This window comes from Bufo gargarizans, chromosome 1, assembly GCF_014858855.1.
Source record: "Bufo gargarizans isolate SCDJY-AF-19 chromosome 1, ASM1485885v1, whole genome shotgun sequence".
Lineage (NCBI taxonomy): Eukaryota > Metazoa > Chordata > Amphibia > Anura > Bufonidae > Bufo > Bufo gargarizans.
This window is the reverse complement of record NC_058080.1, coordinates 513329419-513356414: the sequence shown is the minus strand read 5'-3', so window position 1 is coordinate 513356414 and position 26996 is coordinate 513329419. Positions and strand designations below refer to the sequence as shown.

General features: G+C 42.5%; 1 protein-coding gene across 1 annotated transcript in view; it reads right to left on the bottom strand.

The window, feature by feature from the left end:
• RBM19 (RNA binding motif protein 19) overlaps positions 1-26996 on the bottom strand; it is a 71002-nt gene that overhangs the window by 5132 nt on the left and 38874 nt on the right. Inside the window, 7 exon segments of the mRNA XM_044275319.1 lie at positions 2672-2777; positions 3828-3944; positions 7511-7566; positions 9877-9956; positions 24179-24239; positions 25137-25267; positions 26274-26388. Coding sequence (XP_044131254.1) covers positions 2672-2777; positions 3828-3944; positions 7511-7566; positions 9877-9956; positions 24179-24239; positions 25137-25267; positions 26274-26388 — 666 coding nt within the window.

The window sequence follows — 26996 nt, the reverse complement described above, 5'->3', positions numbered from 1 at the left end:
AAGTGGAACCTCCATTGACTGGACTTGTTTTTCCAGCACATCCCACACATGCTACATCAGACTGAGCTCTGAGAAGTTTGGAGGTATTGTTCACAGCACAGATGATTCCACAGTGGGAAAAAGCAACTTGAATAACGACTCATTCGTCGCTCGATCGAATCAATTATCTACTTGTGTAATGGGGTCTTCAGGTGTCTACATTAGCGATAACAAGAACGACCAACTAAATGATTATCGCTTGCCATTCACTCATTCAATGCTTTTACACTACTCGATAATTAATCACTTTCACTCGATTTCATGATTTTTCAAACGATTATCTACTGGTGTAAAGGGGCCTTAATTCAGCATCTTTTTACGCTTTGTAATGGTCCTCTAACCATTCCTGAACAATTTCTTACAAAAAGTGGCCCGTGCCCTTAGGGAATACCATGTAAAAGTAACATGACTGCTAGGGTTTTGGAGTCGCTCTGACATAGTCATTTGGCTGTTGACAAAGTCATTTAGATGCTTTCAACACACCAACCCAAGAACTGACTGCCTAATATATCCCACCTACCAGCATACGCCAAAGCTTTTGGTTTGTAAATATTAATTAATAACAAAGTTTTAGGCAAATTGACTATCAATCTGCTGGACATTTATTATCTACCAGAAACTTTCCTTCAACTGTTTTTGGTTTGATTGGTGGCCAAAAACTCTGTATGTTATTCCAGTCCAAGATGAAACCATGACTAGGTGCATTTTGGCCCGTAATTAATATTCAGTGGCGCATGCTACCAGTGAAATGCATTTACACTGTATATGTGATTCGTGTTATATGGGTCTGCACATGTGGCATTCTATTTATTCTATGTAGTTACCTAGGACTGCATCCAAGGGCTCATGCACACGTGTGCGGCCCGTTCCTATTTTGCCTGCAAACAGCAGGTCCGCAATATATGGGCGCCGGCCATGTGCGCTCTGTATGAGGGATGTGGACCCATTCACTTGCATGGGTCCACAATCTGCAAGATATGGAGCAAAGGCACGGAGCAGAAGCCCACGGAAGCACTGTGGAGCGCTTCCAAGGGATTTCGGTCTGTGCCCCCGCACCACAAAAAAAAAAAAACAGAACATGTTTTTTTTTTGCAGTGCAGACTGAATGTTGTGGATCACAGACCCCATTCAAGTGAATGGGTCTGCAACAGCAAGCGGCAGGCACACGGTGGACCGCAGCATGGGCATGGGGCACAGACTTTTGTGTGCATGAGCCCTGCTGCAGATACTGCAATACTGGGGAAAGCAGACTGCATCAACTAGTTGTGAATGAGAGACTAACACACTAATCACGAAGTTTGCACGTTCATGTCCTTTTACATCTTATAACTGTGTATACAACATATATAGATATATACGCTATAGAAGTGAATGGCTACTGTTATATCACGTTTGTACACTACTTTGATTTAACTTTTAGAAATCCTTTTAAAACAAGCCTTTTTATACTATTAGGAAGCATTAGATTATTAAAGGGGTTGTCTCACTTCAGCAAATAGCATTCATCATGTAGACAAAGTTAATACAAGGCACTTACTAATGTATTGCGACTGTCCATATTGCCTCCTCTGCTGGCTTGATTCATTTTTCCCACACATTATACACTGCTTGTTTCTAGGGATTGCAATCCAGCAGCGGTGGTTGGGACCGTGGGAGTGCACATAGGCACGCATGCACAGCAGCTCCCATCCCTGGAAACAAGCAGTGTACAATGCAATGGAAAAATGAATCCAGCCAGCAAAGGAGGCAATATGGACACAATACATTAGTAAGTGCCTTGTATTAACTTTCCCTACATGATAAATGTAATTTGCTGATGTGAGACAACCCCAAGTGTGTATTACTATATAGCACATTGATTCAAAATGCCTGAAATGTTCTATACAATGGACTAGGTAAACGGTTTCCAAACCAGTTGACAACAGAATGAACCATAAAGTGCACTGATGAGGATTATCGTATAGTAAAACAATAAAAAGGCTTTTGTTAAAAACAGAGGTCTCCTTCAATACAAATGTCACACAGGTCAAGGACATATGGCCATACATGTGTACATCTCTGAAGAGCTCAAGGATTAAACATTCAGATCTCTAGGGATGTAAAAGCAGTGCTAGTTTCCTGGGTCACAGGTTGTGTTTGCCTGAGCCTAGTGCCAGCGGCTGTGCTGTACCAGCCTGCACAGGCATAACGACCAGGTCGAGGCACAGTGTGAGCCAAACATTGCCAGACCTGAGAATACAAGGGTATAAATGAGGATGTAATTGGAGGATCCTGCTCAACATAAACAGCATCTAAACCTCGCCCCCTCTGCCTGTTTATTTACACAGATGCATCACTTGTTAATTGGGAAACAGGCGGTGTGAAAACAGCTATTTAAGGGGGGGCATGAAAACAGGACCCCCATGTCTGGAACGGGAAGAGGGGGTGGGGAAGTGATGCACGAGATGAGATGTAGAAACTGAAAAGGGTAAATAAATAGTACAAGCGGTGTAAGCATGACGCTAGTAAGACCTGCAAGGACACAAATAGGACATCGTCTTGCAAAAGCAAGACAAATGTTACATCTAGGGTCCTTTAAGACAGTTCATGGATAACATATTATAGGAGGCATCTCCTAATGTCTTGTTCTCACCTTGGCATCTTTTTTGGTTACAAAGTCCACAAAGCCGAAACCCCGGTGAGAGCCGCTGCCAGCCATCTTCCTAGGCAGACGAACGGTCTTCAGTTCACCAAAGGTGCTGTGGAGGAAGTTAGCAATGAAAGTCACCCTGTTTGATGCAGTATCCAGTATCTTAAGGCCAACATAAAACACCCAAATTTTATAGATTCTATCTAAGGGCTCATGCCTTTTTTTGCGGTCCACAAATCGCGGATCTGCTAAACACGGCATTTTACTGAACGGAACTAGATGGGCCAAATGGTTCTTATCTGCTGACACATTCTATGTTTCTATGGAACGTCCTGCCTATAATAGAACGGTCCTATCCTTGTCCTATTCTTGTCCATATTACGGACATGTTCTATTTTTTGCGGGTGCCGCAAACGGATGCGGCCCCATTCAAGTGAACGGGTCCGCATCCGACCCACAAAAAAGCGTATTGGATGCGGACTATAACGACAAGTCCTGATGTATTGAAGACGGCTTTCTTTTATATGATTCCCCCCCTATGCCATCATTCAGCCATCAGAAACAATCAACCCAAGACATTTAGAGAATGCATGAGAAAACATTTTATCCCCCCTTTCCCAGGTCACAGTCTCCCCTCCACCCAAGGTTCCAAAACAAATGGAGGATGCATTAAATCCTCACAGGAACGTTACAAGAAAAGAAGCATCAGTGACCAAGACATCTTGCTGCATTCTTCTCACAAAAAGCTCCTGTACACCTCAAAAGATACCATCAGCCCCAGAGATTTTTTTAAAAAAATAGTGTTTAGTCCGCACAATGTGTCTATGGTGCATACCAAGGACACGCGGAAAAACAAAGATAGTCAAGCGTGAACGCTGCAGTGATGCCAAATTGTGACATGAATGAGACACAAGGTCACTCAGTCCCAATAGGTACGATAGTACTCACTGCTTAACACAACAATACACAGATAGTCAGAATCGGAGGTGAAAAGATGACAAGATGTAGGTAAGGTTACACACTGCATACTAATGATGGAATCTCCACACATACGTTGCTTCTCGGCAGAATATCAGATCGTGCTGCAAATAAACGCAGTGCTAGAGCTCCCCCTGGTGACCAAAATGTAATATTACAAGAGACTGAAGTGACCACTGACCTGAACAGCTCCTGGACTTCCTTAACCATGGCCTGGAAGGGAACATTTCGAACAAGAATCTTTGAGCTCTTCTGCTTTTTGTTCACCTGCTTCTTATGATTGGTGGATACTGCTGGTCTGCAAAGTACAGAAGCAAATAAGTCTCTGCAGTGCCAAAACCCAAGAAAGGTGACCTGCTTATAGAACTATTGCCCATCGTACCACCATCATATCCTAAACAAGCAGATCATGGGGAAAGGTGTATACATTGCAAGAGCCATGGACGATGCCACTGTAATGTGTACAGGAGACACTACATTAGTAATCTCCATGTTCTTTATAAAAATAAATAATAGGGGTTTTCCTAACAAACATTCATGGCATATCCACAAGTGGGGGTCTCCCACATGACTCATTGATTGGAAAGGGCTGAGCACCACCTCTCCGTTCAGTCTCCACCTGGATATAGCCGCCTTTGCCCACCTCGGCAGGTGAAAATGTGACCCCCCCTTCATTCAGTGGTTGGGGGTCTAAGAAGTGACATGTGGATGATAAGGAGGAACGCTTTAATGAGCGGCCTCCAAACTCAGTAAAGCCTAATAACTATATTATTTGTAGATTTTTTCCTTATTAGGCCTAGTTCACACGTCAGTGTTTGATCAGTGATTTCCATCAGTGACTGTGAGCCAAAACCAGGAGTGGAGGCTACAGAGACATAAGGTGCACCTGGTCTTGTCTCGCAATCACTGACCAAATCACTGAAGTGTGAACTAGGACTTAGGCCTCATGCACACGACCGGTGTGCATCTGTGGCCGTTGTGCCGTTTTCATTTTTTTTCCGCGGACCCATTGACTTTCAATGGGTCCGTGGAAAAATCGGAAAATGCACCGTTTGGCAGCCGCATCCGTGATCCGTGTTTCCTGGCCGATTTTTTTCACAGCCAGCGGTTCACGGACCCATTCAAGTCAATGGGTCCGTGAAAAAACACGGATGCACACAAGATTGTCATCCGCGTCCGTGATCCGTGTCCGTTTTATTCCATCATTTCAATGGCAAACTTGACTTAGATTTTATTTTATTTTTTTCATGTCTGTGGATCCTCCAAAAATCAAGGAAGACCCACGGACGAAAAAAACGGTCACGGATCACGGACCTAGTTTTTGCGGACCTTAAAAAAAAAAAAACGGTCGTGTGCATGAGGCCTTAGGCTACTTTCACATTCGCGTTTGGTGCGGATCCGTCATGGATCTGCACAGACGGATCCGTTCAGATAATACAACCGTCTGCATCCGTTCAGATAGATCCGTTTGTATTGTCTTTAACATAGCCAAGACGGATCCGTCTTGAACACTACTGAAAATCAACGGACGACGAATCCGTTTTCTATTGTGCCAGATTGTGTCAGTGAAAACGGATCCGTCCCCATTGACTTACACTGTGTATCAGGACGGATCCGTTTGGCTCAGTTTCATCAGACGGACACTAAAAAACTGCAAGCAGCATTTTGCTGTCCGCCTCCACAGCGGAATGTAGACTGAACTGATGCATTCGGAGCGGATCCTTATCCATTCAGAATGTATTAGAATGCAAACTGATCCGATTTGGACCGCTTGTGAGAGCCCTGAACGGATCTCACAAACTGAAACCAAAGCGCCAGTGTGAAAGTAGCCTCACTATACAATTTATTTGCTTCTTCGGTTTTCCTCTTAATTTATTTGGAACTTGTTTTACTAGACATTTTAAACAGCACATGACAAATGTTTTGTTGGCTTTGGGCTTATGGATTGCCTTAATTTACCCAACAGAAATCGGATTATGTTTATGGTCCTTAAAATACAGCTCTCAGGGGGTAATGTTTCTCCTCGCAGAGAGCACCAGAACTGGTGAAGGGAGTCTTATAGGCCAGGAGCATGGATATGAAGACTGAGTCTCTTCCAAGATAAAGAAAGCCATCACTATAGTGCCACCTAGTGGAAACAGCCAACCTTACACTCAATGTGTGAGCCTTTATCAAGTCATGCAGTATATTATTATTGCTTTTAGCCTGCAAAAAAGTATTTATTACGCTTTCTTGTGATCCAATTCATCAACTGCAAACACACAACTTGTATTCCAAATGTACTAGAATATAACACAAATGCGTGTACGGTACATTTTCCACTGTGCACATATCTAACAGATTTCTGATTTGTAACTTTTTTGGAGAAAGCACATATTGAAAATATTGTGGGGGAATTTACTATGACTGGCGTTCCATAAATTTTTTGAAGTCTGAGCACCAGGAAAGCAAATAGCTCTTAGGTGGTGTCATTTACGCCAGTTATTTTAGTTGAGTAACCCGGTCAGGCCATGGCAGACCAGCCGACTCTCAAAAAAATAAAATAAAAAAGGGATGTGAGCAGCATAAAAAAACCTCCAAAATATGCAAACGTCACAAATGCCACAATAAAGTCCCCCTACTCCAAGCATATAAATGTTCCAGATGTTTATCCTCCATGTGCCCTCAGAAGGCAAATGAGCAACCCTCCTATGAGGCTTTGCCAAGAGTGCAACAGTATTAAAGGGGTGTCTCATTTCAGCAAATAGCTTTTATTATGTAGAGGAAGTTAATACAAACCACTTACTAATGTATTGTGATCGTCCATATTGCCTCCTTCGCTGGCTGGATTCATTTTTCCATCACATTATACACTGCTCGTTTCCATGGTTACGACCATCCTGCAATCCATTAGCAGTGGGTGTGCTTGTACACTATAGGACAGAGCACTACGTGAGCTCACACGCCACCAGAGAGACCAGCGCATTTTGGTTTAGGCCTCTTTCACAAGAGCGTGACGGGTAGGCTCCGGATGCGTTCAGTGAAACTCGCACCATTTTGCAAGCAAGTTCAGTCAGTTTTGTCTGCAATTGCGTTCAGTTTTTTACAGGCGGGTGCAATGCGTTTTGATGCGTTTTTCACGCACGTGATAAAAAACTGAAGGTTTACAAACAACATCACTTCGCAACCATCAGTGAAAAACGCATCGTATCCGCACTTGCTTCCGGATGCAATGCATTTTTCACTGAAGCCCCATTCACTTTTTTGGGGCCCGGGCTGCATAAAAAAACGCTGAATATTTTTCACGCAACGCAGAACTGACGCGCGTGTGCTATGCGTTCAGGTCACGCATTGTACCTGCGCAGAAAACTCACTTGTGTAAAAGGGGCCTTAGTGTGCAAGCACAACCACCGCTGATTGATTGCAGGGTGGTCGTAACCATGGAAACAAGAGGTGTTTAACGTGATGAAAAAATAAATCCAGCCAGCAAAGGAAGCAATATGGATAATACAAATACATTAGTGTCATGTATGAACTTTCTCTACATGATGAATACCACTTGCTGAAGTGAGACAACCCCTTTAAGCTGGCCATACACATGGCATAACGGTCAGCCGACAGTTTGCTCTGCCAGCCCTCCCATATATATGCATGCGCACATATATATATATATATATATATATATAGTGAATGGGGAGAAAGCTGCTGACAAGACACATCTGGTAGCACCTCATCTCCCCGATAACAAAAAGGATTGGGCGTTGAAAACCAATTCTTATCTGGGAGAGTGAGGAGACTCCATACCCCATAGATCTAATGTGTATGGCCAACTTTAGAGATCATTAATATCCAATCCATGTACCAGGGCACTGAATGCACACTCACCTGATTGCCCGTTCTGATAGTTTAACTTCTAGCTGGTGATCGTCAACTGTACAGTGCTAAGGTAAGGAAACAAAGAACACACATTTCACAGCTTGTATGTGCCACTGAGATAATGAATGCCAACAGTCAGCATCAGAGCAAGTGGACTAAGCAAAAGCAGTGTACCTACCATATAGGAAGGCCACATGACTGCTTATAGGCCGATACAGAACTGCTTCCCCTCCTTTCCGGCACACAGCTACAGTAGTTGGTGCAGGCCCCACTAGGAGAGGCTCACTGCATATCTCACTATCTGCATACATTCTTTTGCAGTGAGCTCCCCCTAGTGGTGGCTGCATAAATCAGAACCATGCCTGCATGTCTGAGGAAACCTCAGCCCTTCCGCATCAACATCACTGCATTCCTTGCCCTAGAAGAAGACACTAAGGACTCCTTCACACCGGATTTGCTCTGGATGTTATACGGGAAAATAATAAAATCTACAGAACGCCTAACCCAAACCCGAACTCCAGTGAAGAAATCCCGGTTCCGGTCTGGGTACCACATTCAGTATTTTATCACGCACGTGCAAAACGCATTGCACCCGCGCAATAAAAACTGAACAACGCAACGCAATCAAAACTGAAAAAAATTTAGTGCGTACTCGCGTGGGCTTCCCGCAATGCACCTGGAGCAAATCCGGGATGCCCGTCTGAAAGAGGCCTTAAGGCTACAATGTAATGACAGCCCATGTGGCCCTCTCAGGTTTCATGCTAAAGTAGTGGAGTAACATCACTAACCAATGAAAAGAGGAGATGTTTGTGGAAAGAAACATGGCTGCTCTATAAGTATATTATGGATGTGGTGTTTTAGAAAGTGAAAGGAATTTAACAGGATCGCAGATAAACATGGGGGTTTGCAATCGTAGGCCTTTATGCGACATCCACAGGCATATCCATGCTTGAGAAGCGGTTTTAGAGATGAATGGACGACGCTGCATGTGCATGGCCTTTGCTCCATTCATAGAGGCCGCAGGACGGGTTTCAGAGCTGGGAACTGCACCTCAAACATTTATGGCATCACCTGTGGATAAGTGATAGGTGTCCAAGTTGGGAATACCCAATAGAATTATGAAAAGGTAGGTAGGTCTCAAGTCAAATGTCCCAGCACTGACGGGGTCACATAGCATTATATTGATTTATGATGCTATATAACCCTTACAGTTCTGGAATGTATGGGATAACGTGGCAGCATTATGTGTTATACAATACATTCCAGAACTGTAAGGGTTACATAGCATCATAAATCAATATAATGCAATGTGACCCCGTCAGTGCTGGGAGGTCAGGACCGGGAGCTGCGCTGCGCACTCGCAGTGCGAGAAACGCTTGTCTGCAAGGAGCCGAAGGGTTTTAAGGGTCTGAGAGTTCACACAAAGGTTTTTGCTGGCGTTTTATTTTTCCCTGCGCTTTTGTGTTTTTAATGGCATTTTTGCTCCAGATGCTAGTTGCTGGTTTCTTTTTAAAAAAATTATAAATGCCGTAGCTCTTGGCATAGTTTTCAGGCTTTTTCACATCACCTTTTCTATAGGGGAAAAATGCCCTGATAAAAAAACATTAGAGGTAAGACACACTGTGTGCAAAACATCGCCATACGAACTTCATGTTTGTAGTGACCCTAAAAGGGTGTTCGTGGAAACATTTATCTATCCACTCCATATATCTTAAAAGGGGTTTTACATACTGATTACCTATCCTCAGGATAGATCATTAACATGACACTGGCAGGGGTCTGACTCCTGGGACCCCTGCTGTCATTAGAGGCTGCAACGCTCAGTGAGTGCTTAGGCCTCCTCCTAGGCCCTGTGACGTCACCGTACATTGGTCACATGGTCTAGAGGCAGCTCACCCCTATTCAAGTGAATGGAGCTGAGCTGCTATACTAAGTACAGCTGCTACACAATGTATGGCGCTGTGCTTGGTAAGCTGCGAGATGCCCACGGCGCTCATGGGAGCACTGTGGCCTCCTCAAACAGCTGATCGGCACGGGTGCCAGGAGTCAGCAATCTTACATTAGTAGGTTAAATAATCAATATAAAATCTCAGAGAACCCCTTTAAATCTTAGATTAGTAGAGGTCTGACCGCTGGGGTACCTTCACCTATTGCAAGAATGGTCTACCCTCTGTCATCCACACCCGCACTACCACATTTAGAAGCAGTTTGTATTATCAGGGATCAAGTAAACGCGCTGCATTACATACAAACTTCATGGGACTAATGGAAACAGCTCGGCTAATGAATCAGAAATGGAAGCACAAGACACATACAAAAGGAACAAAACTCGCATGACATAAGTCTCATATTGTCCAGACCCTAAAAAGACATACCTGCAGCTGTCGTAGAGCTTTTTGTGCATGTTCTGGCTTCTGATACTCTACAAATCCAAAGCCCATAGACAGAAGGGCACCTAAAAAGAAACATCACCTAAGTATTGCTATAATGGCAGCCATTTTGTATTAAAGGAAAATATAGATTATGGCCATGAAAATGTGAAAGAGGCATTACAACATATCTTCAAATAGGAAAAAGGTTTAATAAGGTCACAAAATAGTTGGCTTACACACGTGGACAAAATTGTGGGTACCCTTCTGTTAAAGGAAGAAAAACCCACAATGGTCACTGAAATTACCTAAAACGGACAAAAGTAAAAATAAATAAACTGTTACTGAAAATCAGACATTGCTTTTGAATTGAGGTTCAACAGAATCATTTCTAAAACAAACACATTAAACTAGCCTGGACATAAATGATGGTACCCCTAAACTTAACATTTTGTTGCACAACCTTTTGAGGCAATCACTGCAATCGATTTCTATAACTCTCAATGAGACTCCTGCACCTGCCCACAGGTATCATGGCCCACTCCTTGTGAGCAAACTGTTCCAGCTGTCTCAGGTTTCATGGGTGCCTTCTCCAGATTGCATGTTTCAGGTCCTTCAACAGATGTTCAATGGGATTAAGATCAGGGCTTATAGAAGGCCATTTCAGAGTAGCCCAAAGCTTTGCTCTTAGCCATTTTGGATGTTTTTTGCCCTGTGCTTTGGGTCACTATACTCTTGGAGGACCCATGACCTGCGAGTGAGACCAAGCTTTATGATGCTGGGCAGCACATTTTGCTCCAGAATGTCTTGAGATTTCATTGTACCCCGCACAGATTCAACTTCAGATTTGTTCACCTTTTCTGGCGCAGGAAACCATAAAAAAAACGGCATAAGAAAGGGTCTTCTTTTATTTTCTTAATTAAAATAAAATAAAAAGCAAATAAAAGACGAGTTTCGGGGATCAGTCGGACCCCTTCACCTGGGCAGAATTGCATACAAAGTAATGTGTGGATTGTGGAGATATATATATATATGCAGAAGGCGACAAAATTAAGGAGGAGGAGGGGGGGTGTCCATGTGAGAGAAGAAAATGGTCCAATTGATAGATTTGATGGTAAAATTGAAGAGGTCATATTAACTGGTTGCCGACCTAGGATGAGAATGCTCGTCCTAACTGACAGGTACTTAACGCCCTAGGACGAGCATTCTCGTCCTAGGGTTAACCGGCTGCCTCACACGTGCTGCCGCAATCAGCAGCAGGGGCCCGGCTGATAATGACAGCCGGGCCCTTGCTGTATCTGCCAGCATCGGTAAAAACACCAATGCCAGCGGATTAACAGATGTATTGTGTTGTATTGAAACAGGGATCTGACACTGAAATGTTGAAGTCCCATAGTGGGACAAAAATAAAAGTGTTTTTAACAGTAAAAAAAAATTGTTTCAATAAAAAAAAAAAAAAAAACTCCCCTTCCCCATAAAAAGAGAGCTATAAAATATGGAAATTAAAAAAAAAAAAAAAAAAAAAAACATTATGTATTGCCGCATCCATAACAACCTGCTCTATAAAAATATCACATGATCTGGTCAACACTGTGAAAATGAAAAAAAAGCTAATTTTTTCATCTTTTATCACAAAAAGTGTAATACCAAAAAGAATCGGCCAAAAAATAAAAAAAAGATATGGTTTTCAGAAAATGGAGACATAAAAACCAAAATATATTTTAAAAAAAGACATATTGGGTATCGCCGCATCCGTAACAAACTGCTCTATAAAAATATCACATGAGCTAAGCCGTCTGGTGAACACCGTAAAAAATAAATAAATAACCTTACATCTCAAAATACCAAACGATCAAAAAGTAGTATGTACCCCCAAATAGTACCAGTTATCTCATCCCGCAAAAATGAGACCCTAAGGCCTCTTTCACACAGGCATCATGTTTTTTGCCCGGATAAGGTGCGGGTGCGTTGCGGGAAAATGCATGATTTTTCCGCGCGAGTGCAAAACATTTTAAGAAAAACATAGTAAGAAAAATCGGCATCTTTGGTACCCAAACTTCTTCACAGAAGTTCGGGTTTGGGTTAGGTGCTCTGTAGATAGTAGATCCCTTATAGTAGATCCCTTATAATATGGTTATAAGTACCTATGGTCAAATTATTTTCAATCTTTTACAAGGCCAGTTTTATTAGTTATTTTTTTTTTATTATTCTGTGGAGCCACAATTCAAAAGCAATATCCGATTTTCATTAGCTGATTTTCTATAAATGTTTATCATTACTTTTGTCAGTTTCAAGTTATTTCAGTTACCATTGTTGGTTTTTCTTTCTTTAACAAATGGGTACGAACAATTTTGTCCACGTGTAATTTATTCCACACCATTCTAATACGGTATGTTCAGACAGTGCTGCTGGGTGTGGTTAAAAAAGCAACAAGTAAATGAGTAAAGGACGCTGCATTTTTGCCACAGATTTAGATGTGGATGTGGTTTTGAATCACAACAGATAGGCTTGTGATTGATGTAACCGCAGCACCTGAATATGCTTTAAGAAAATAATTTTTTTGAGCTTTTACTATATGGATTAAATTAGTTCTAGCTTTTTTTTTTATATGTTAGGATGCGATAAAGGCCTTAGTTTTTTGCAGGCCGATTTTTTTTGTTGTAAATATATAAAAGTCTTTCATTTAGATTAACCACTTCAACCCCGCTAGCTGAAACCCCCTTAATGACCAGGCCACTTTTTACACTTCTGCACTACACTACTTTCACCGTTTATTGCTCGGTCATGCAACTTACCACCCAAATGAATTTTACCTCCTTTTCTTCTCACTAATAGAGCTTTCATTTGATGGTATTTCATTGCTGCTAGTATTTTTACTTTTTTTTTGTTATTAATCAAAATGTAACGATTTTTTTAGCAAAAAAATGAAATTTGTCACTTTCAGTTGTAAAATTTTGCAAAAATCATCCAGATATAAATTTTTCGCTAAATTTATTGTTCTACATGTCTTTGATAAAAAAAAAAAAATGTTTGGGTAAAAAAAAAATGGTTTGGGTAAAAGTTATAGCATTTACAAACTATGGTACAAAAATGTGAATTTCCGCTTTTTGAAGCAGCTCTGACTTTCTGAGCACCTGTCATGTTTCCTGAGGTTCTACAATGCCCAGACAGTACAAACACCCCACAAATGACCCCATTTCGGAAAGTAGACACCCTAAAGTATTCACTGATGGGCATAGTGAGTTCATAGAACTTTTTATTTTTGTCACAAGTTAGCGGAAAATTATGATTTTTTTTTTTTTCTTACAAAGTCTCAAAATCCACTAACTTGTGACAAAAAATAAAAACTTCCATGAACTCACTATGCCCATCACAAAATACCATGGGGTGTCTTCTTTCCAAAATGGGGTCACTTGTGGGGTAGTTATACTGCCCTGGCATTTTAGGGGCCCAGATGCGTGAGAAGAAGTTTGCAATCAAAATCTGTAGAAAATGACCGGTGAAATCCGAAAGGTGCACTTTGGAATGTGTGCCCCTTTGCCCACCTAGGCTGCAAAAAAGTGTCACACATCTGGTATCGCCGTACTCAGGAGAAGTTGGGGAATGTGTTTTGGGGTATCATTTTACATATACCCATGCTGGGTGAGATAAATATATTGGTCAAATGCCAACTTTGTATAAAAAAAATGGGAAAAGTTGTCTTTTGCCAAGATATTTCTCTCACCCAGCATGGGTATATGTAAAATGACACCCCAAAACACATTCCCCAACTTCTCCTGAGTACGGCGATACCAGATGTGTGACACTTTTTTGCAGCCAAGGTGGGCAAAGGGGCACACATTCCAGAGAGCACCTTTCGGATTTCACAGGCCATTTTTTTCACATTTTGATTGCAAACTACTTACCACACATTAGGGCCCTTGAATGCCAGGGCAGTATAACTACCCCACAAGTGACCCCATTTTGGAAAGAAGACACCCCAAGGTATTCCGTGAGGGGCATGGCGAGTTCCTAGAATTTTTTGTCACAAGTTAGCGGAAAATGATGATTATTATTTTTTTTTTCTTACAAAGTCTCATATTTCACTAACTTGTGACAAAAAATAAAAACTTCCATGAACTTACTATGCCCATCACAAAATACCTTGGGGTGTCTTCTTTCCAAAATGGGGTCACTTGTGGGATAGTTATACTGCCCTGGCATTCTAGGGGCCCAGATGTGTGAGAAGAAGTTTGCAATCAAAATCTGTAAAAAATGACCGGTGAAATCCGAAAGGTGCACTTTGGAATGTGTGCCCCTTTGCCCACCTAGGCTGCAAAAAAGTGTCACACATCTGGTATCGCCGTACTCAGGAGAAGTTGGGGAATGTGTTTTGGGGTATCATTTTACATATACCCATGCTGGGTGAGATAAATATATTGGTCAAATGCCAACTTTGTATAAAAAAAATGGGAAAAGTTGTCTTTTGCCAAGATATTTCTCTCACCCAGCATGGGTATATGTAAAATGACACCCCAAAACACATTCCCCAACTTCTCCTGAGTACGGCGATACCAGATGTGTGACACTTTTTTGCAGCCAAGGTGGGCAAAGGGGCACACATTCCAGAGAGCACCTTTCGGATTTCACAGGCCATTTTTTTCACATTTTGATTGCAAACTACTTACCACACATTAGGGCCCTTGAATGCCAGGGCAGTATAACTACCCCACAAGTGACCCCATTTTGGAAAGAAGACACCCCAAGGTATTCCGTGAGGGGCATGGCGAGTTCCTAGAATTTTTTGTCACAAGTTAGCGGAAAATGATGATTATTATTTTTTTTTTCTTACAAAGTCTCATATTTCACTAACTTGTGACAAAAAATAAAAACTTCCATGAACTTACTATGCCCATCACAAAATACCTTGGGGTGTCTTCTTTCCAAAATGGGGTCACTTGTGGGATAGTTATACTGCCCTGGCATTCTAGGGGCCCAGATGTGTGAGAAGAAGTTTGCAATCAAAATCTGTAAAAAATGACCGGTGAAATCCGAAAGGTGCACTTTGGAATGTGTGCCCCTTTGCCCACCTAGGCTGCAAAAAAGTGTCACACATCTGGTATCGCCGTACTCAGGAGAAGTTGGGGAATGTATTTTGGGGTGTCATTTTACATATACCCATGCTGGGTGAGAGAAATATCTTGGCAAAAGACAACTTTTCCCATTTTTTTATACAAAGTTGGCATTTGACCAAGATATTTATCTCACCCTGCATGGGTATATGTAAAATGACAACCCAAAACACATTCCCCAACTTCTCCCGAGTACAGCGATACCACATGTGTGACACTTTTTTGCAGCCTAGATGCGCAAAGCGGCCCAAATTCCTTTTAGGAGGGCATTTTTAGACATTTGGATCCCAGACTTCTTCTCACGCTTTAGGGCCCCTAAAAAGCCAGGGCAGTATAAATACCCCACATGTGACCCCACTTTGGAAAGAAGACACCCCAAGGTATTCAATGAGGGGCCTGGCGAGTTCATAGAAAAAATTTTTTGAGCATAAGTTAGCGGAAATTGATTTTCTTTAGTTTTTTCTCACAAAGTCTCACTTTCCGCTAACTTGGGACAAAAATTGAAATCTTTCATGGACTCAATATGCCCCTGACGGAATACCTTGGGGTGTCTTCTTTCCGAAATGGGGTCACATGTGGGGTATTTAAACTGCCCTGGCATTTTAGGGGCCCTAAAGCGTGAGAAGAAGTCTGGAATATAAATGTCTAAAAATGCCCTCCTAAAAGGAATTTGGGCCGCTTTGCGCATCTAGGCTGCAAAAAAGTGTCACACATGTGGTATCGCTGTACTCAGGAGAAGTTGGGGAATGTGTTTTGGATTCCGTGAGGGGTATGGTGAGTTCATGTGAGATTTTATTTTTTGATTTAGTGGAATATGAGACTTTGTTTTTTCTTACAAACAAAAAAAAAATTATTTCCGCTAACTTGGGCCAAAAAAAAATTCTGAATGGAGCCTTACAGGGGGGTGATCACCCCCCTGTCATTGATCACCCCCCTGTAAGGCTCCATTCAGACGTCCGTATGATTTTTACGGATCCACGGATACATGGATCGGATCCGCAAAACACATACGGACTCTGAATGGAGCCTGACAGGGGGGTGATCAATGACAGGGGGGTGATCAATGACAGGGGGGTGATCAATGACAGAGGGGTGATCAGGGAGTGTATATGAGGTGATCACCCCCCTGTCATTAATCACCCACCTGTAAGGCTCCATTAAGACGTCCGTATGTGTTTTGCGGATCCGATCCATGTATCCGTGGATCCGTAAAAATCATACGGACGTCTGAATGGAGCCTTACAGTGGGGTGATCAATGACAGGGGGGTGATCAGGGAGTCTGTATGGGGTGATCAGGGTGATCAGTGGTTCATAAAGGGTTAATAAGTGACGGGGGGGGGGGGTGTAGTGTAGTGGTGTTTGGTGCTACTTTACTGAGCTGCTTGTGTCCTCTGGTGGTCGATCCAAGCAAAAGGGACCACCAGAGGACCAGGTAGCAGGTATATTAGACGCTGTTATCAAAACAGCGTCTAATATACCTGTTAGGGGTTAAAAAAAATCGCATCTCCAGCCTGCCAGCGAACGATCGCCGCTGGCAGGCTGGAGATCCACTCACTTACCTTCCGTTCCTGTGAACGCGCGCGCATGTGTGCGCGCGTTCACAGGAAATCTCGGCTATCGCGGGAGGACGCGTATATGCATCCACCCAGAAGAGCAGGGCCGCAATCCTGCGTACGGCGGTCCTGTAGCGGTTAAAAGGGTTTATGAGCTGTCATGTGTATATACACAGTTTATTAAATAAAGTCCCTTTTAGGAACCCTCGGGATATTATTAGTAATAACGCATCTATGGTCTATTCAGACCCTAAATTCCCTGTAGGGGTCCCTAACTGAAAGAAAAAATATTTCTTTATTAGTTATTATTTTAAAATAGATAAACCAAACAACTATAGAAAACTATTAAAATTATCAGTGTCTGATGGAGGGTACAATTGGAGTGTGTAAATATATTTGCCTTTCTCACATGTAGCCACTATAGAGTGCAGTGCCTCCCATTCATTTATATGGGGTATAGCTGCACTTACAAGCCTCTGCTGTTACTTTGGTTGTGCATTCATACAATGTGATGGCAGATTGGGCGCTCCTATTAAGATCCTTTTATCGTTCGGCCTTTATATTCAGGCTGGACAACAGTAAAACAATGTTGCTAGGTTTGTGTGTACTTTTGAAGCTGCCACTAGTCTGCTCAATTCACTTGTCTCTAGGCTACACTCTACACTTTTGTGCTACTGACTGCTCTATTTCATCCATAGAAGTCACTGTTCGCGCTAAACCGCTCATGTGGCATGCTCAATTCCACTCCTCAATGTCTGGTGCTGTCTCTGCAGCGTACTCTTTTATTACTGGTCCCTAACATTTCAGGCACTGTTTAAAATACAGGACGTCATACCACCCCTCCCGACATGTTTCGCCACGCTCAGTGGCTTCGTCAGGGGATGTGGGGTATGTGGACGCCGTGCGCATGTCTCGACCCTCCTAAATAACTTTCTAGGTCCCGCCCACCTATCCCAAGTTTCCCTACAGCCAATCACTGTGGGCGCTCCGGTAAGGTCCTCAAGTCAAAGCACATGATGTCTCTCTGACGCACATCCTGTGTACTATTCTCCTCCCCCTTGATGACTCACTGCTGACGTCACGTTTGTTTCGTCAGATGACTAGTGGGGCGGTACCCACCAGGGCAGTACCCGGTAAGGTCCTCAAGTCAAAGCACATGATGTCTCTCTGACGCACATCCTGTGCACTATTCTCCTCCCCCTTAGTGACTCACTGCTGACGTCACATTTGTTTCGTCAGATGACTAATGGGGCGGTACCCACCAGGGCAGTACCCGGTAAGGTCCTGAAGTCAAAGCACATGATGTCTCTCTGACGCACATCCTGTGCACTATTCTCCTCCCCCTTGATGACTCACTGCTGACGTCACGTTTGTTTCGTCAGATGACTAGTGGGGCGGTACCCACCAGGGCAGTACCCGGTAAGGTCCTGAAGTCAAAGCACATGATGTCTCCCTGACGCACATATTGTGCGCTATTCTCCTCCCCCTTTGTGACTCACTACTGACGTCACACTTGTTTCGTCAGATGACTAATGGGGCAGTACCCACCAAAGCGAATTAGGTGAGATCGTCACTTCTCTCCACCTTTTGTTCGCCCAACCCCATCTCCTTCTCCTTAATTACACTTTTAACCCATCCATGTCCCTCACTGACATACTATATTTAATGCATGCCACCTTACTATATACACCATTAGGTGCAGAATTAGTCTGCAATTTACATTCTGTATGAGGGGCACGGACAAGCAGCGTTTTTGGAGTATGGGGTTTAACACTCTGTCAGTCACAATGGATTAATGTTTTAATATTAATTATATTTTCCATATAACATATGGAGTCCCCACTATTTTTAAGGATATGTCCACAAGGGCTCCACAGACATCTGACCTGTATTTGGACCCATTCTCGGAGCTGCCTATATCAGTTGTCCACCATACTTTATACATAACCAAGAGAGCTCTTTTGCTCTAATTCATATATATCCATCCATGCGTATGATGCTACGGCTGTCTCTTTTAATATGGATTAGGTGGTATTTTGATAATCGGGCCGCAATAATTCCTCAATTAAACTGGGGTCTGAGATGCAATTTTTCCTAGTTTATTGCTTCAATTTTTTATATCACAAATTATTTTAGTTTGCAATCAAGTATGTGTATTTCCTTAAATTGTGCCATGTCAGATAAAGGCCATATATGAGAAACCCTCATTTAGGCCGCCCGGACTCATAGTTTGTAATCTGTGTATCCATCTGGCCTCCTCCTGCAGAAGCTTTATGTCCAAATTCCCACTCCTAGGTTCCAGGGTTTTTCTCTCCAATCCCCAGAACTTAAGGACTTCCAAATTACCACCATGTACATATGTTATATGCCTGTAGAGTGACGTATCTTTACCCGTGTTGATGGTGCTGATGTGACCAGATATTCTACGCCTCAATTCCTGAGTGGTTTTACCCACATATAACTTGGGGCAGTTGCATGATGCAATGTAAATAATGCCACTGCTTCGGCAATTAAAGAACTCTCTGATCACATAAGTACGTCCATCCATGGGGTTTTTAAATTGTTTTACTTTAGGTAGGAATTTGCAAAAGGTACAGTTCCCACAGGGGAAGGATCCAGTGATACTGGATTTCAGCCAGCTTGTGTTTGTCATTTGTCTTTCAGGTAGGAAGCTATGGACGAGTTTGTCCCTCAGATTTGGTCCTCTCCTATACGTCACACTGGGGTATGATGGTAATACGTCTCGCAGTTGTTCATCACTGGTAAGTACCTGCCAATGTTTCTTAAGAATCTTCATCACCTGTTGGTTGCCACAATCATAAGTTCCTATGCATCTGATCCTCTTGTCTTTTCCTTCTCTCTTCTGATTGGTTTTATATTCCTGAGATAGTAATTCATCCCTATTTGTGCTTTTAGCACGATTGAATGCCTTCTTAAGGCATTTGCGTGGGTAACCCCTGCTCCTAAATCTATTATAGAGCTCATCTGCCTCTTTCTTAAAAGTCTCTTCGGTGGCACAATTCCTTCTGGCTCTCAAATATTGCCCCGTTGGTATTCCTTTTCTTAATGCCACTGGGTGCCAGCTCGTCCAGTGCAGGAGACTGTTTGTAGAGGTAGGTTTTCGAAAGATCTCTGTAAGGATTTGCCCATCTGCATCCTTCTGGATCAACAGGTCCAGGAAGCATATTTGATTTGGATGAATTTCGGAGGTAAAGTGCATTCCAATGTCGTTGTGGTTGAGTCTATCCACAAAAGTGATGAATTCATACATACACACTACATACTGGTCAGTTTTCCCGTCAGGTTGCTCAGCCATGATGGCATATCTTAGGGAGTATGAAATTCAAAAAAAGGGGGCACATCAAAGTTGAAATAAGAGTGCCGGCCCACAGGGTATATAATACACAATGTAGTTAAAAAAAAGAAGAAAAGAATACAGAGATGAAACCGCACATCTAAAAAGGATCAAATTTAAAGCAACAGACACGACAGAAAATGGGTTAAAATTATTGTATACAATAAAACAAGGTCATGTGAACCAACCATGTACACATGCCACCCTGACTCACCACAAAGCCATAAACATGCCCCCACATATATGAATATATAACAATTTAAAGTGCATGAAATCCATCAACAATAAATAATGGAAAGCTATAATACTTATCATTTAAAGTAGCATGGTGCGGGTATGCGTGGTGGTCAGGAAAGAAGCTGTCATCTGTTACCAAGTGGCATGTGACCAAGCAGTAATGTGCTGATCGGCAACATTATATATATATATATATATATACATATATATACACACACACATACACACTACATACTGGTCAGTTACCCGTCAGGCTGCTCAGCCATGATGGCATATCTTAGGGCTCTTTCACACTTGCGTTGTCCGGATCCGGCGTGTACTCCATTTGCTGGAATTACACGCCGGATCCGGAAAAACGCAAATGAACTGAAAGCATTTGAAGACGGATCCGTCTTCAAAAAGCGTTCAGTGTTACTATGGCAGCCAGGACGCTATTAAAGTCCTGGTTGCCATAGTAGTAGTGGGGAGCGGGGGAGCGGGGGAGCGGTATACTTACAGTCCGTGCGGCTCCCGGGGCGCTCCAGAATGATGTCAGAGCGCCCCATGCGCATGGATGACGTGCCATGCGATCACGTCATCCATGCGCGTGGGGCGCCCTGACGTCACTCTGGAGCGCCCCGGGAGCCGCACGGACGGTAAGTATACTGCTCCCCCGCTCCCCACTACACTTTACCATCGCTGCCAGGACTTTAGCTTCCCGGCAGCCATGGTAACCATTCAGAAAAAGCTAAACGTCGGATCTGGCAATGCGCCGAAACGACGTTTAGCTTAAGGCCGGATCCGGATCAATGCCTTTCAATGGGCATTAATTCTGGATCCGGCCTTGCGGCAAGTGTTCAGGATTTTTGGCCGGAGCAAAAAGCGCAGCATGATTTTCTCCGACCAAAAAATGTTCCGGTCCTGAACTGAAGACATCCTGATGCATCCTGAACGGATTTCTCTCCATTCAGAATGCATTAGGATAAAACTGATCAGGATTCTTCCGGCATAGAGCCCCGACGACGGAACTCTATGCCGGAAGAAAAGAACGCAAGTGTGAAAGAGCCCTTAGGGAGTATCAGATCATTACCATCTATTATAGAGCAGTGAGTACTGAGGCCCTGTCTCCACAACCTTGTAGGCAGCTCTGCAAGTGGAAGCTACCAGTCCTCCTCACATTCTAGGACAGATGAATGGCAGCCATTTTAACTCATTCCTGGAGAACCCCTTTAAGTAGTAAACAGGAAAAATGTTAAATAAACCAGAATAGGTTTAATATTTTAGATTCTTCAAGGTAACCTCTTTTTGCCTTGATGTTGTGTCACACAACTCTTGGCATTCTTGTCACCCTCATGAGGATTCGCCAGGAATAATTTTCAGTTGTGTGGTATGCCTCATCATGAGATATTTGTGGGATTTCTTGGTTTCATAAAGTGTTTAAGACTATCAGATGTGTTGTGTAGAGTTAGGACTGGTTCTATACAATGTTTAGCTCTATTCTACTACTCTCATAATCTACATTATGGCAAGAACCACTCAACTAAGTAAAGAGAAACTAAAGTCCATCACTGCTTTCAGTCTTCAATTCCAGTCATGAAAACCATTAAACTTAATGATGAAACTGGCCCTCATGTGGACTGCCCTGGGAAGGGAAGACCAACAGTTACCCCTGCTGCAGCGAAGTTCATTAGTTACCAGCCTCAAAAAACCACAAATTAACGGCAGCTCAAATCAGAGCATACATAAATGCTTTACAAAGATCAGAGGAGACTGCAAGAATCGGGCCTTTATGGTCAAATTGCTGCAAAGAAGCCACTACTGAGGAACAACAAGAAAATTTCTTGGGCCAAGAAACAGAAGGAATGGACATTAGACCACGTGATATTTGTACTTTGGTCTGATGAGACAAAATTTGAGATTTTTGGTTCCAACTGCCAGATCTTTGTGAGACACAGAAGAGGTGAATGGATAGTTTCTACATGTGTGGTCCCCATGATAAAGCATGGAGAAGGACGTGTTATGGCGTGGGGGTGCTTTGCATATGTCACTTTTTAATTTATTTTTTATTCAAAATTCAAGACACAATTAATGAGCATGGCTAACAAAGCATTCTGAAGAGACATGCCAGCCTGTCTGGTTTGCGCTTAGTGGCATCATCATTTGTTTTTGACCAGGACATTGACCCCAGGGCTATCTGACCAAGAAGGAGAATAAAGGATGCATTAGATCAGGCAAGCTCAACCTGCGGCCCTCCAGCTGTTGTAAAACAACTCCCACAATTCCCTGCTGTAGGCTGATAGCTGTAGGGTGTTCGGGCATGCTGAAAGTTGTAGTTTTGCAACAGCTGGAGGTCCGCAGGTTGAGCATGCCTGCATTAGATTATATGGCCTCCATGATTACCTGACATTAACCCAATTGAGATGGTTTGGGATGAGTTGAACTGCAGAGCAAAGGAAAAGCAGCCAAAAAGTTCTCAGCACCTCTAGGAATTCCTTGAACACTGTTGGAATTCCATTCCAGATGACTACCTCATGAAGCTCAGTGAGAGAATGCCAAGAGTGTGCAAAGCTATCATCAAAGCAAAAAGAGGGCTACTTTATAGAATCTACAACATAAAACATATTCTGGTTTGTTTAACACGTTTTTTGGTTACTACTAGTATTGAGCGAACTTGCGATTTGCAAGTTCGGCATTCTGGTTATTGAAGAATTCCGTTACTACGGACCATGATGGAATTCCACGACAACATGCACCACGAAAGCCTATAAGAGGCATCCCGTATTGCATTCCGTCATAATTAGAAGTCTATGCTGGCCATAGACTTCTATTATGACGGAGTGCAATACGGAATTCTTCTTATACGCTTCCGTGGTGCATTTCGCCATAGAATTCCATTATGGTCTGTGGAATCCATTACGGAATTCTTAGATAACCCGAACGCCGAACTTGCAAATCCCAAGTTCGCTCAATACTAGTTACTACTTAAAGAGGACGTTTCACCACTCCTGACATGCCTGTTTTAATTCTGGAGCATCTATTCTTAAAGGGAACCTGTCGCCTGGATTTTGTGTATAGAGCTGAGGACATGGGTTGCTAGATGGCCGCCAGCACATCCGCAATACCCAGTCCCCCATAGCTCTGTGTGCTTTTATTGTTTCAAAAAACCTATTTGATACATATGCAAATTAACCTGATATGAGTCCTGTACGTGAGATGAGTCAGGGACAGGAGTCATCTCAGGTTAATTTGCATATGTATCAAATCATTTTATTTACACAATAAAAGCACACAGAGCTATGAGGACTGGGTATTGCGGATGTGCTAGCGGCCATCTAGCAACCCATGTCCTCAACTATATACACAAAATCCCGGTGACAGGTTCCCTTTAAGGCTCTATGTTGTGCCATTCCTTAATAATTTCAACTAGAAGTTATGAATGAATTGCTAGCAGTAAGGGTAGAGGGGTGTTGCCAGTTGGGGGTGTACCTGCACACACACACACACACTCTATCCAATCAGTGCTGCCATTTTCAGTCTGTGCAGGTACACCCCCCCCCCAACTGGTTACCTCCCCTCTGTACCCTTACTGCAGACTGCTGGCAATTCTTTCATAACTTCTAGTTGGAATAATAAAGGAATGGCACAACATAGAGACATAAGAATAGATGCTCTAGAATTGTTATTACATGGGGAATGCACGAAGCTATTAAAACAGGCATGTCAGGAGTGGTGAAAGGTCCCCTTTAACTCATTTATGTGTTTCTTTATTGTTTTCATGTCTTCACTGTGAATCTAAAATGTAGAAAATAAAACAAAAGAAAAACCATGGAAAAAAAAGATGTGTCCAAACTTTTGACTGGTACTGTACATGCTGTATAATTAAACGCTATCAGCATAATTTCTATTACCCTATCATGTCTGATTGCTGCCATACCTGCGACAGCTTTGTGTGACCCAATAATGTACTAATATACAATGGTATTGTATTTATCACAATCATTCTTCTATTTCACACCTGCATTTTATTACTGCAGTTTTTAAAACATTAGCAAAAAACTGAGGGGTTACAAACCTTGCTTATCTTTTTTCTTAGAAATGGTACAGGTTTTCACAGCACCAACTTTTGAAAAGACCTGTAGTAAGAAAACATCATATATAGTTTAATCTAGAAGTTTTTGTTAGTTGCATTTGAAATTAATGTGAACATTAACAACTAAAGTTCATTGACAAAAGAACAACTGACTCGTGTAATAATTAGATACCGCATGTCGTGTAACCTGATTGCAGTAATTATCTTTACGCTCAAAATGATGTTTTTTGGTTTCCTAAGAAAAGGACTTCACCTCTGGTCATGGACAGAAGTCAAGGGAAAGGAGGTCCCACCCATAGGTAGCTACAGAAGATGACTCCAAGTCCTGGTAATAACTTATTTATTAGCCATCCATGGTTGCATCCTCTTCTGTAATGGCCCAGTTCAACCAATGTCCAGCACCTGTGCAGAAGAGGATTCAGCTGCGGATGGCCAAGGAGGAGGTTATGTGAGTAAACTGTGCTATTTTTCTTCCCACCGTCTTAACAGCAGTGCAGAAGATCTGAAAGCAAGCTAGGAGTTTATTATGCCCCAGCATGGCCAGTAAGAATATATACTTATAAAGTGGCCAAGCTATTAAAGTTAGTGGTAATGTGCATAGAGGTTAAAAGGTTTGTTAGAATGGTAAAGGGCAATTTTGTAGCAGAATTAGGGTCTTTTTCCAGCAGAATTGTGGCGGACATCCAAGTTGAAATTCTGCCGGCAGCCGCGCCCTTTCTACCTCCCATTCTTTTCAATGGAAGGAAGTGCTGAAAACAGCAGAACGGCAGTTTAAAGCTGTGAACACACCGAGAAGGAACATGAAAAGAATGGGAAGCAGAAAGAAAGAAACAGGTGTCCTAGCCAAAATTCAGGCTTTTAAAATTTAATTTGATAAACCACAAAAAAGCTTCCTCAGACAGTAGGTCTGTGCCATATATAAGGCAAGTACAACATTTACCTCTTTAAGAGTTTCCTCACTGGTACTAAAGTTCAGGTTCTTAATGAACAATGTGCAGCCTGGAAGTGTTTCTTCATCTTCTTCAGACTCCTCCGACTTATCTTTGTCTCCTGGTTTTTCTTCAACACTCTCTGAAAGAGACATAAGGAATTCATTTTGTTTTCTGCTTTAAAAGGAGAAGGTTGCCACTCCATGTAAGAACATGGGAATAGACCACCAATGCCTTCCACAACGAGAGGACTCTACAGTGACTATAAACCCCGCTCACAGGTTTCTGTTGCTAGAAATCTACCACAGGATTCTAAGGTTTGTATTACACTGCCCGATGTTCAGGCAGTGCGAGCACCTATTGATAACACATCCATCGGCGCTTGTTTGCACCAGCCTGATTACACAGCCCGAAACACCCTGAACGTGGAGGAATGACTGCTACCACAATCGGTGCTCCAATATTCAGTTCTATTGATTATCAGCATCACATCCCTGATGACGCAGGGAAATGTGCTGCCAATAATTGGAAATCTTTTATCCTGATGAAAAATGCCCAGCAGCCATCAAAAAATTGATGATGTGGGCCAATAGATGATTATTATGTTCCTGATAATTGACCTGAAAATTGTGCAGTCTAATAGGGCCCTAAGCACTGCTAATAGTTTTAATAGATCTTTACAACAGAGATCTATAAGCAGTGCTGAAGAGTGCCCTTTCATTTTAGAAATCAATAGTACTAGAGATTTGGCAGTAGTATTAGAGGTTTAATCCTAAGTTTACATACTGCGGAATTAAAGCAGATTAGTGGTGCGGATTCTGCACTCCAAATGTGTGACAATTTACAGAACAATGTATGTGGATGAGGTTTTAAAAACCCCATTCACATTTATAAGAAAAAGCTTGCAGTATTTGTGGCAAACTATGTGAGAGTTTTTAATGTGTGTGTGTGTGTGTGGACATACCACACAAATTAATCACTGTAGGAATGCCCTTTAAATCACACCAGTGGGTTTAGCTAAAAAATAAAAAAAAATAAAGCATCAAACTACAGCGGCTTTAAAAAGAAAATAATAATAATAATAATAATAATAATAATAATAATAATAATTGTCTAGTAATCTAGAGAAACCAGTGTGAATCACCTACCTTTGCTTTGCTCATCTAACTTGCCAACCTGCACTGGCTCAGTTGTCTTCTCAGCAGGTGCGCTACTAAAAACATTCATAGGTGCCCACTCTAAGTAAAGGGGGACATGCTGAAACTGAACAGGAGAGAGAGGGAATGCTATTACATATGCAGGAATATATAGGAGAAAGTGAAAGGAGATAACCAAGAAAAAAAATAGCAAAAAACATCACTTCAAATTCTTTTATGCTTTAAAGGATAACTGTCACACTTAGACCCTAATTTCAATTTTCATATATGTAGTTACTAATAACATGATATTCCAGAATCAGTTACTATTAGACTGACTTACCCCATATTTAATAAGATTCAGCCCTTAGCAACCAGTCTGCATAAAACTGCAATTTCACTATTCAGTTAAGATGGCCGCAACTGCCCTCCCCCTGAGGCTAATCCCGCCTGCCCTCACTAGCCAGTAACAATAGCCCCCCAAAAGTGTCAGTAACCACAGCCCTCCCCCTAAAGGGATAATCTCCTGCAGCACAAAGGGGTCCTCTTACCACATGTTGCTTTCATTTATACACTGAGCAGATGGCAGATCTCCCTTCCCTGGTGTGCGCTGCTTCAGCTCTGCATTGTCCCAGTCTGCTGAGTGAGGGAGCGTCTGCCAAGCGCAGGGACAGGGAGAAGTGCACACAGCCCAGGCACTGTTATCAGCTGCTGGGGAGGACCTGGCTTTAACCA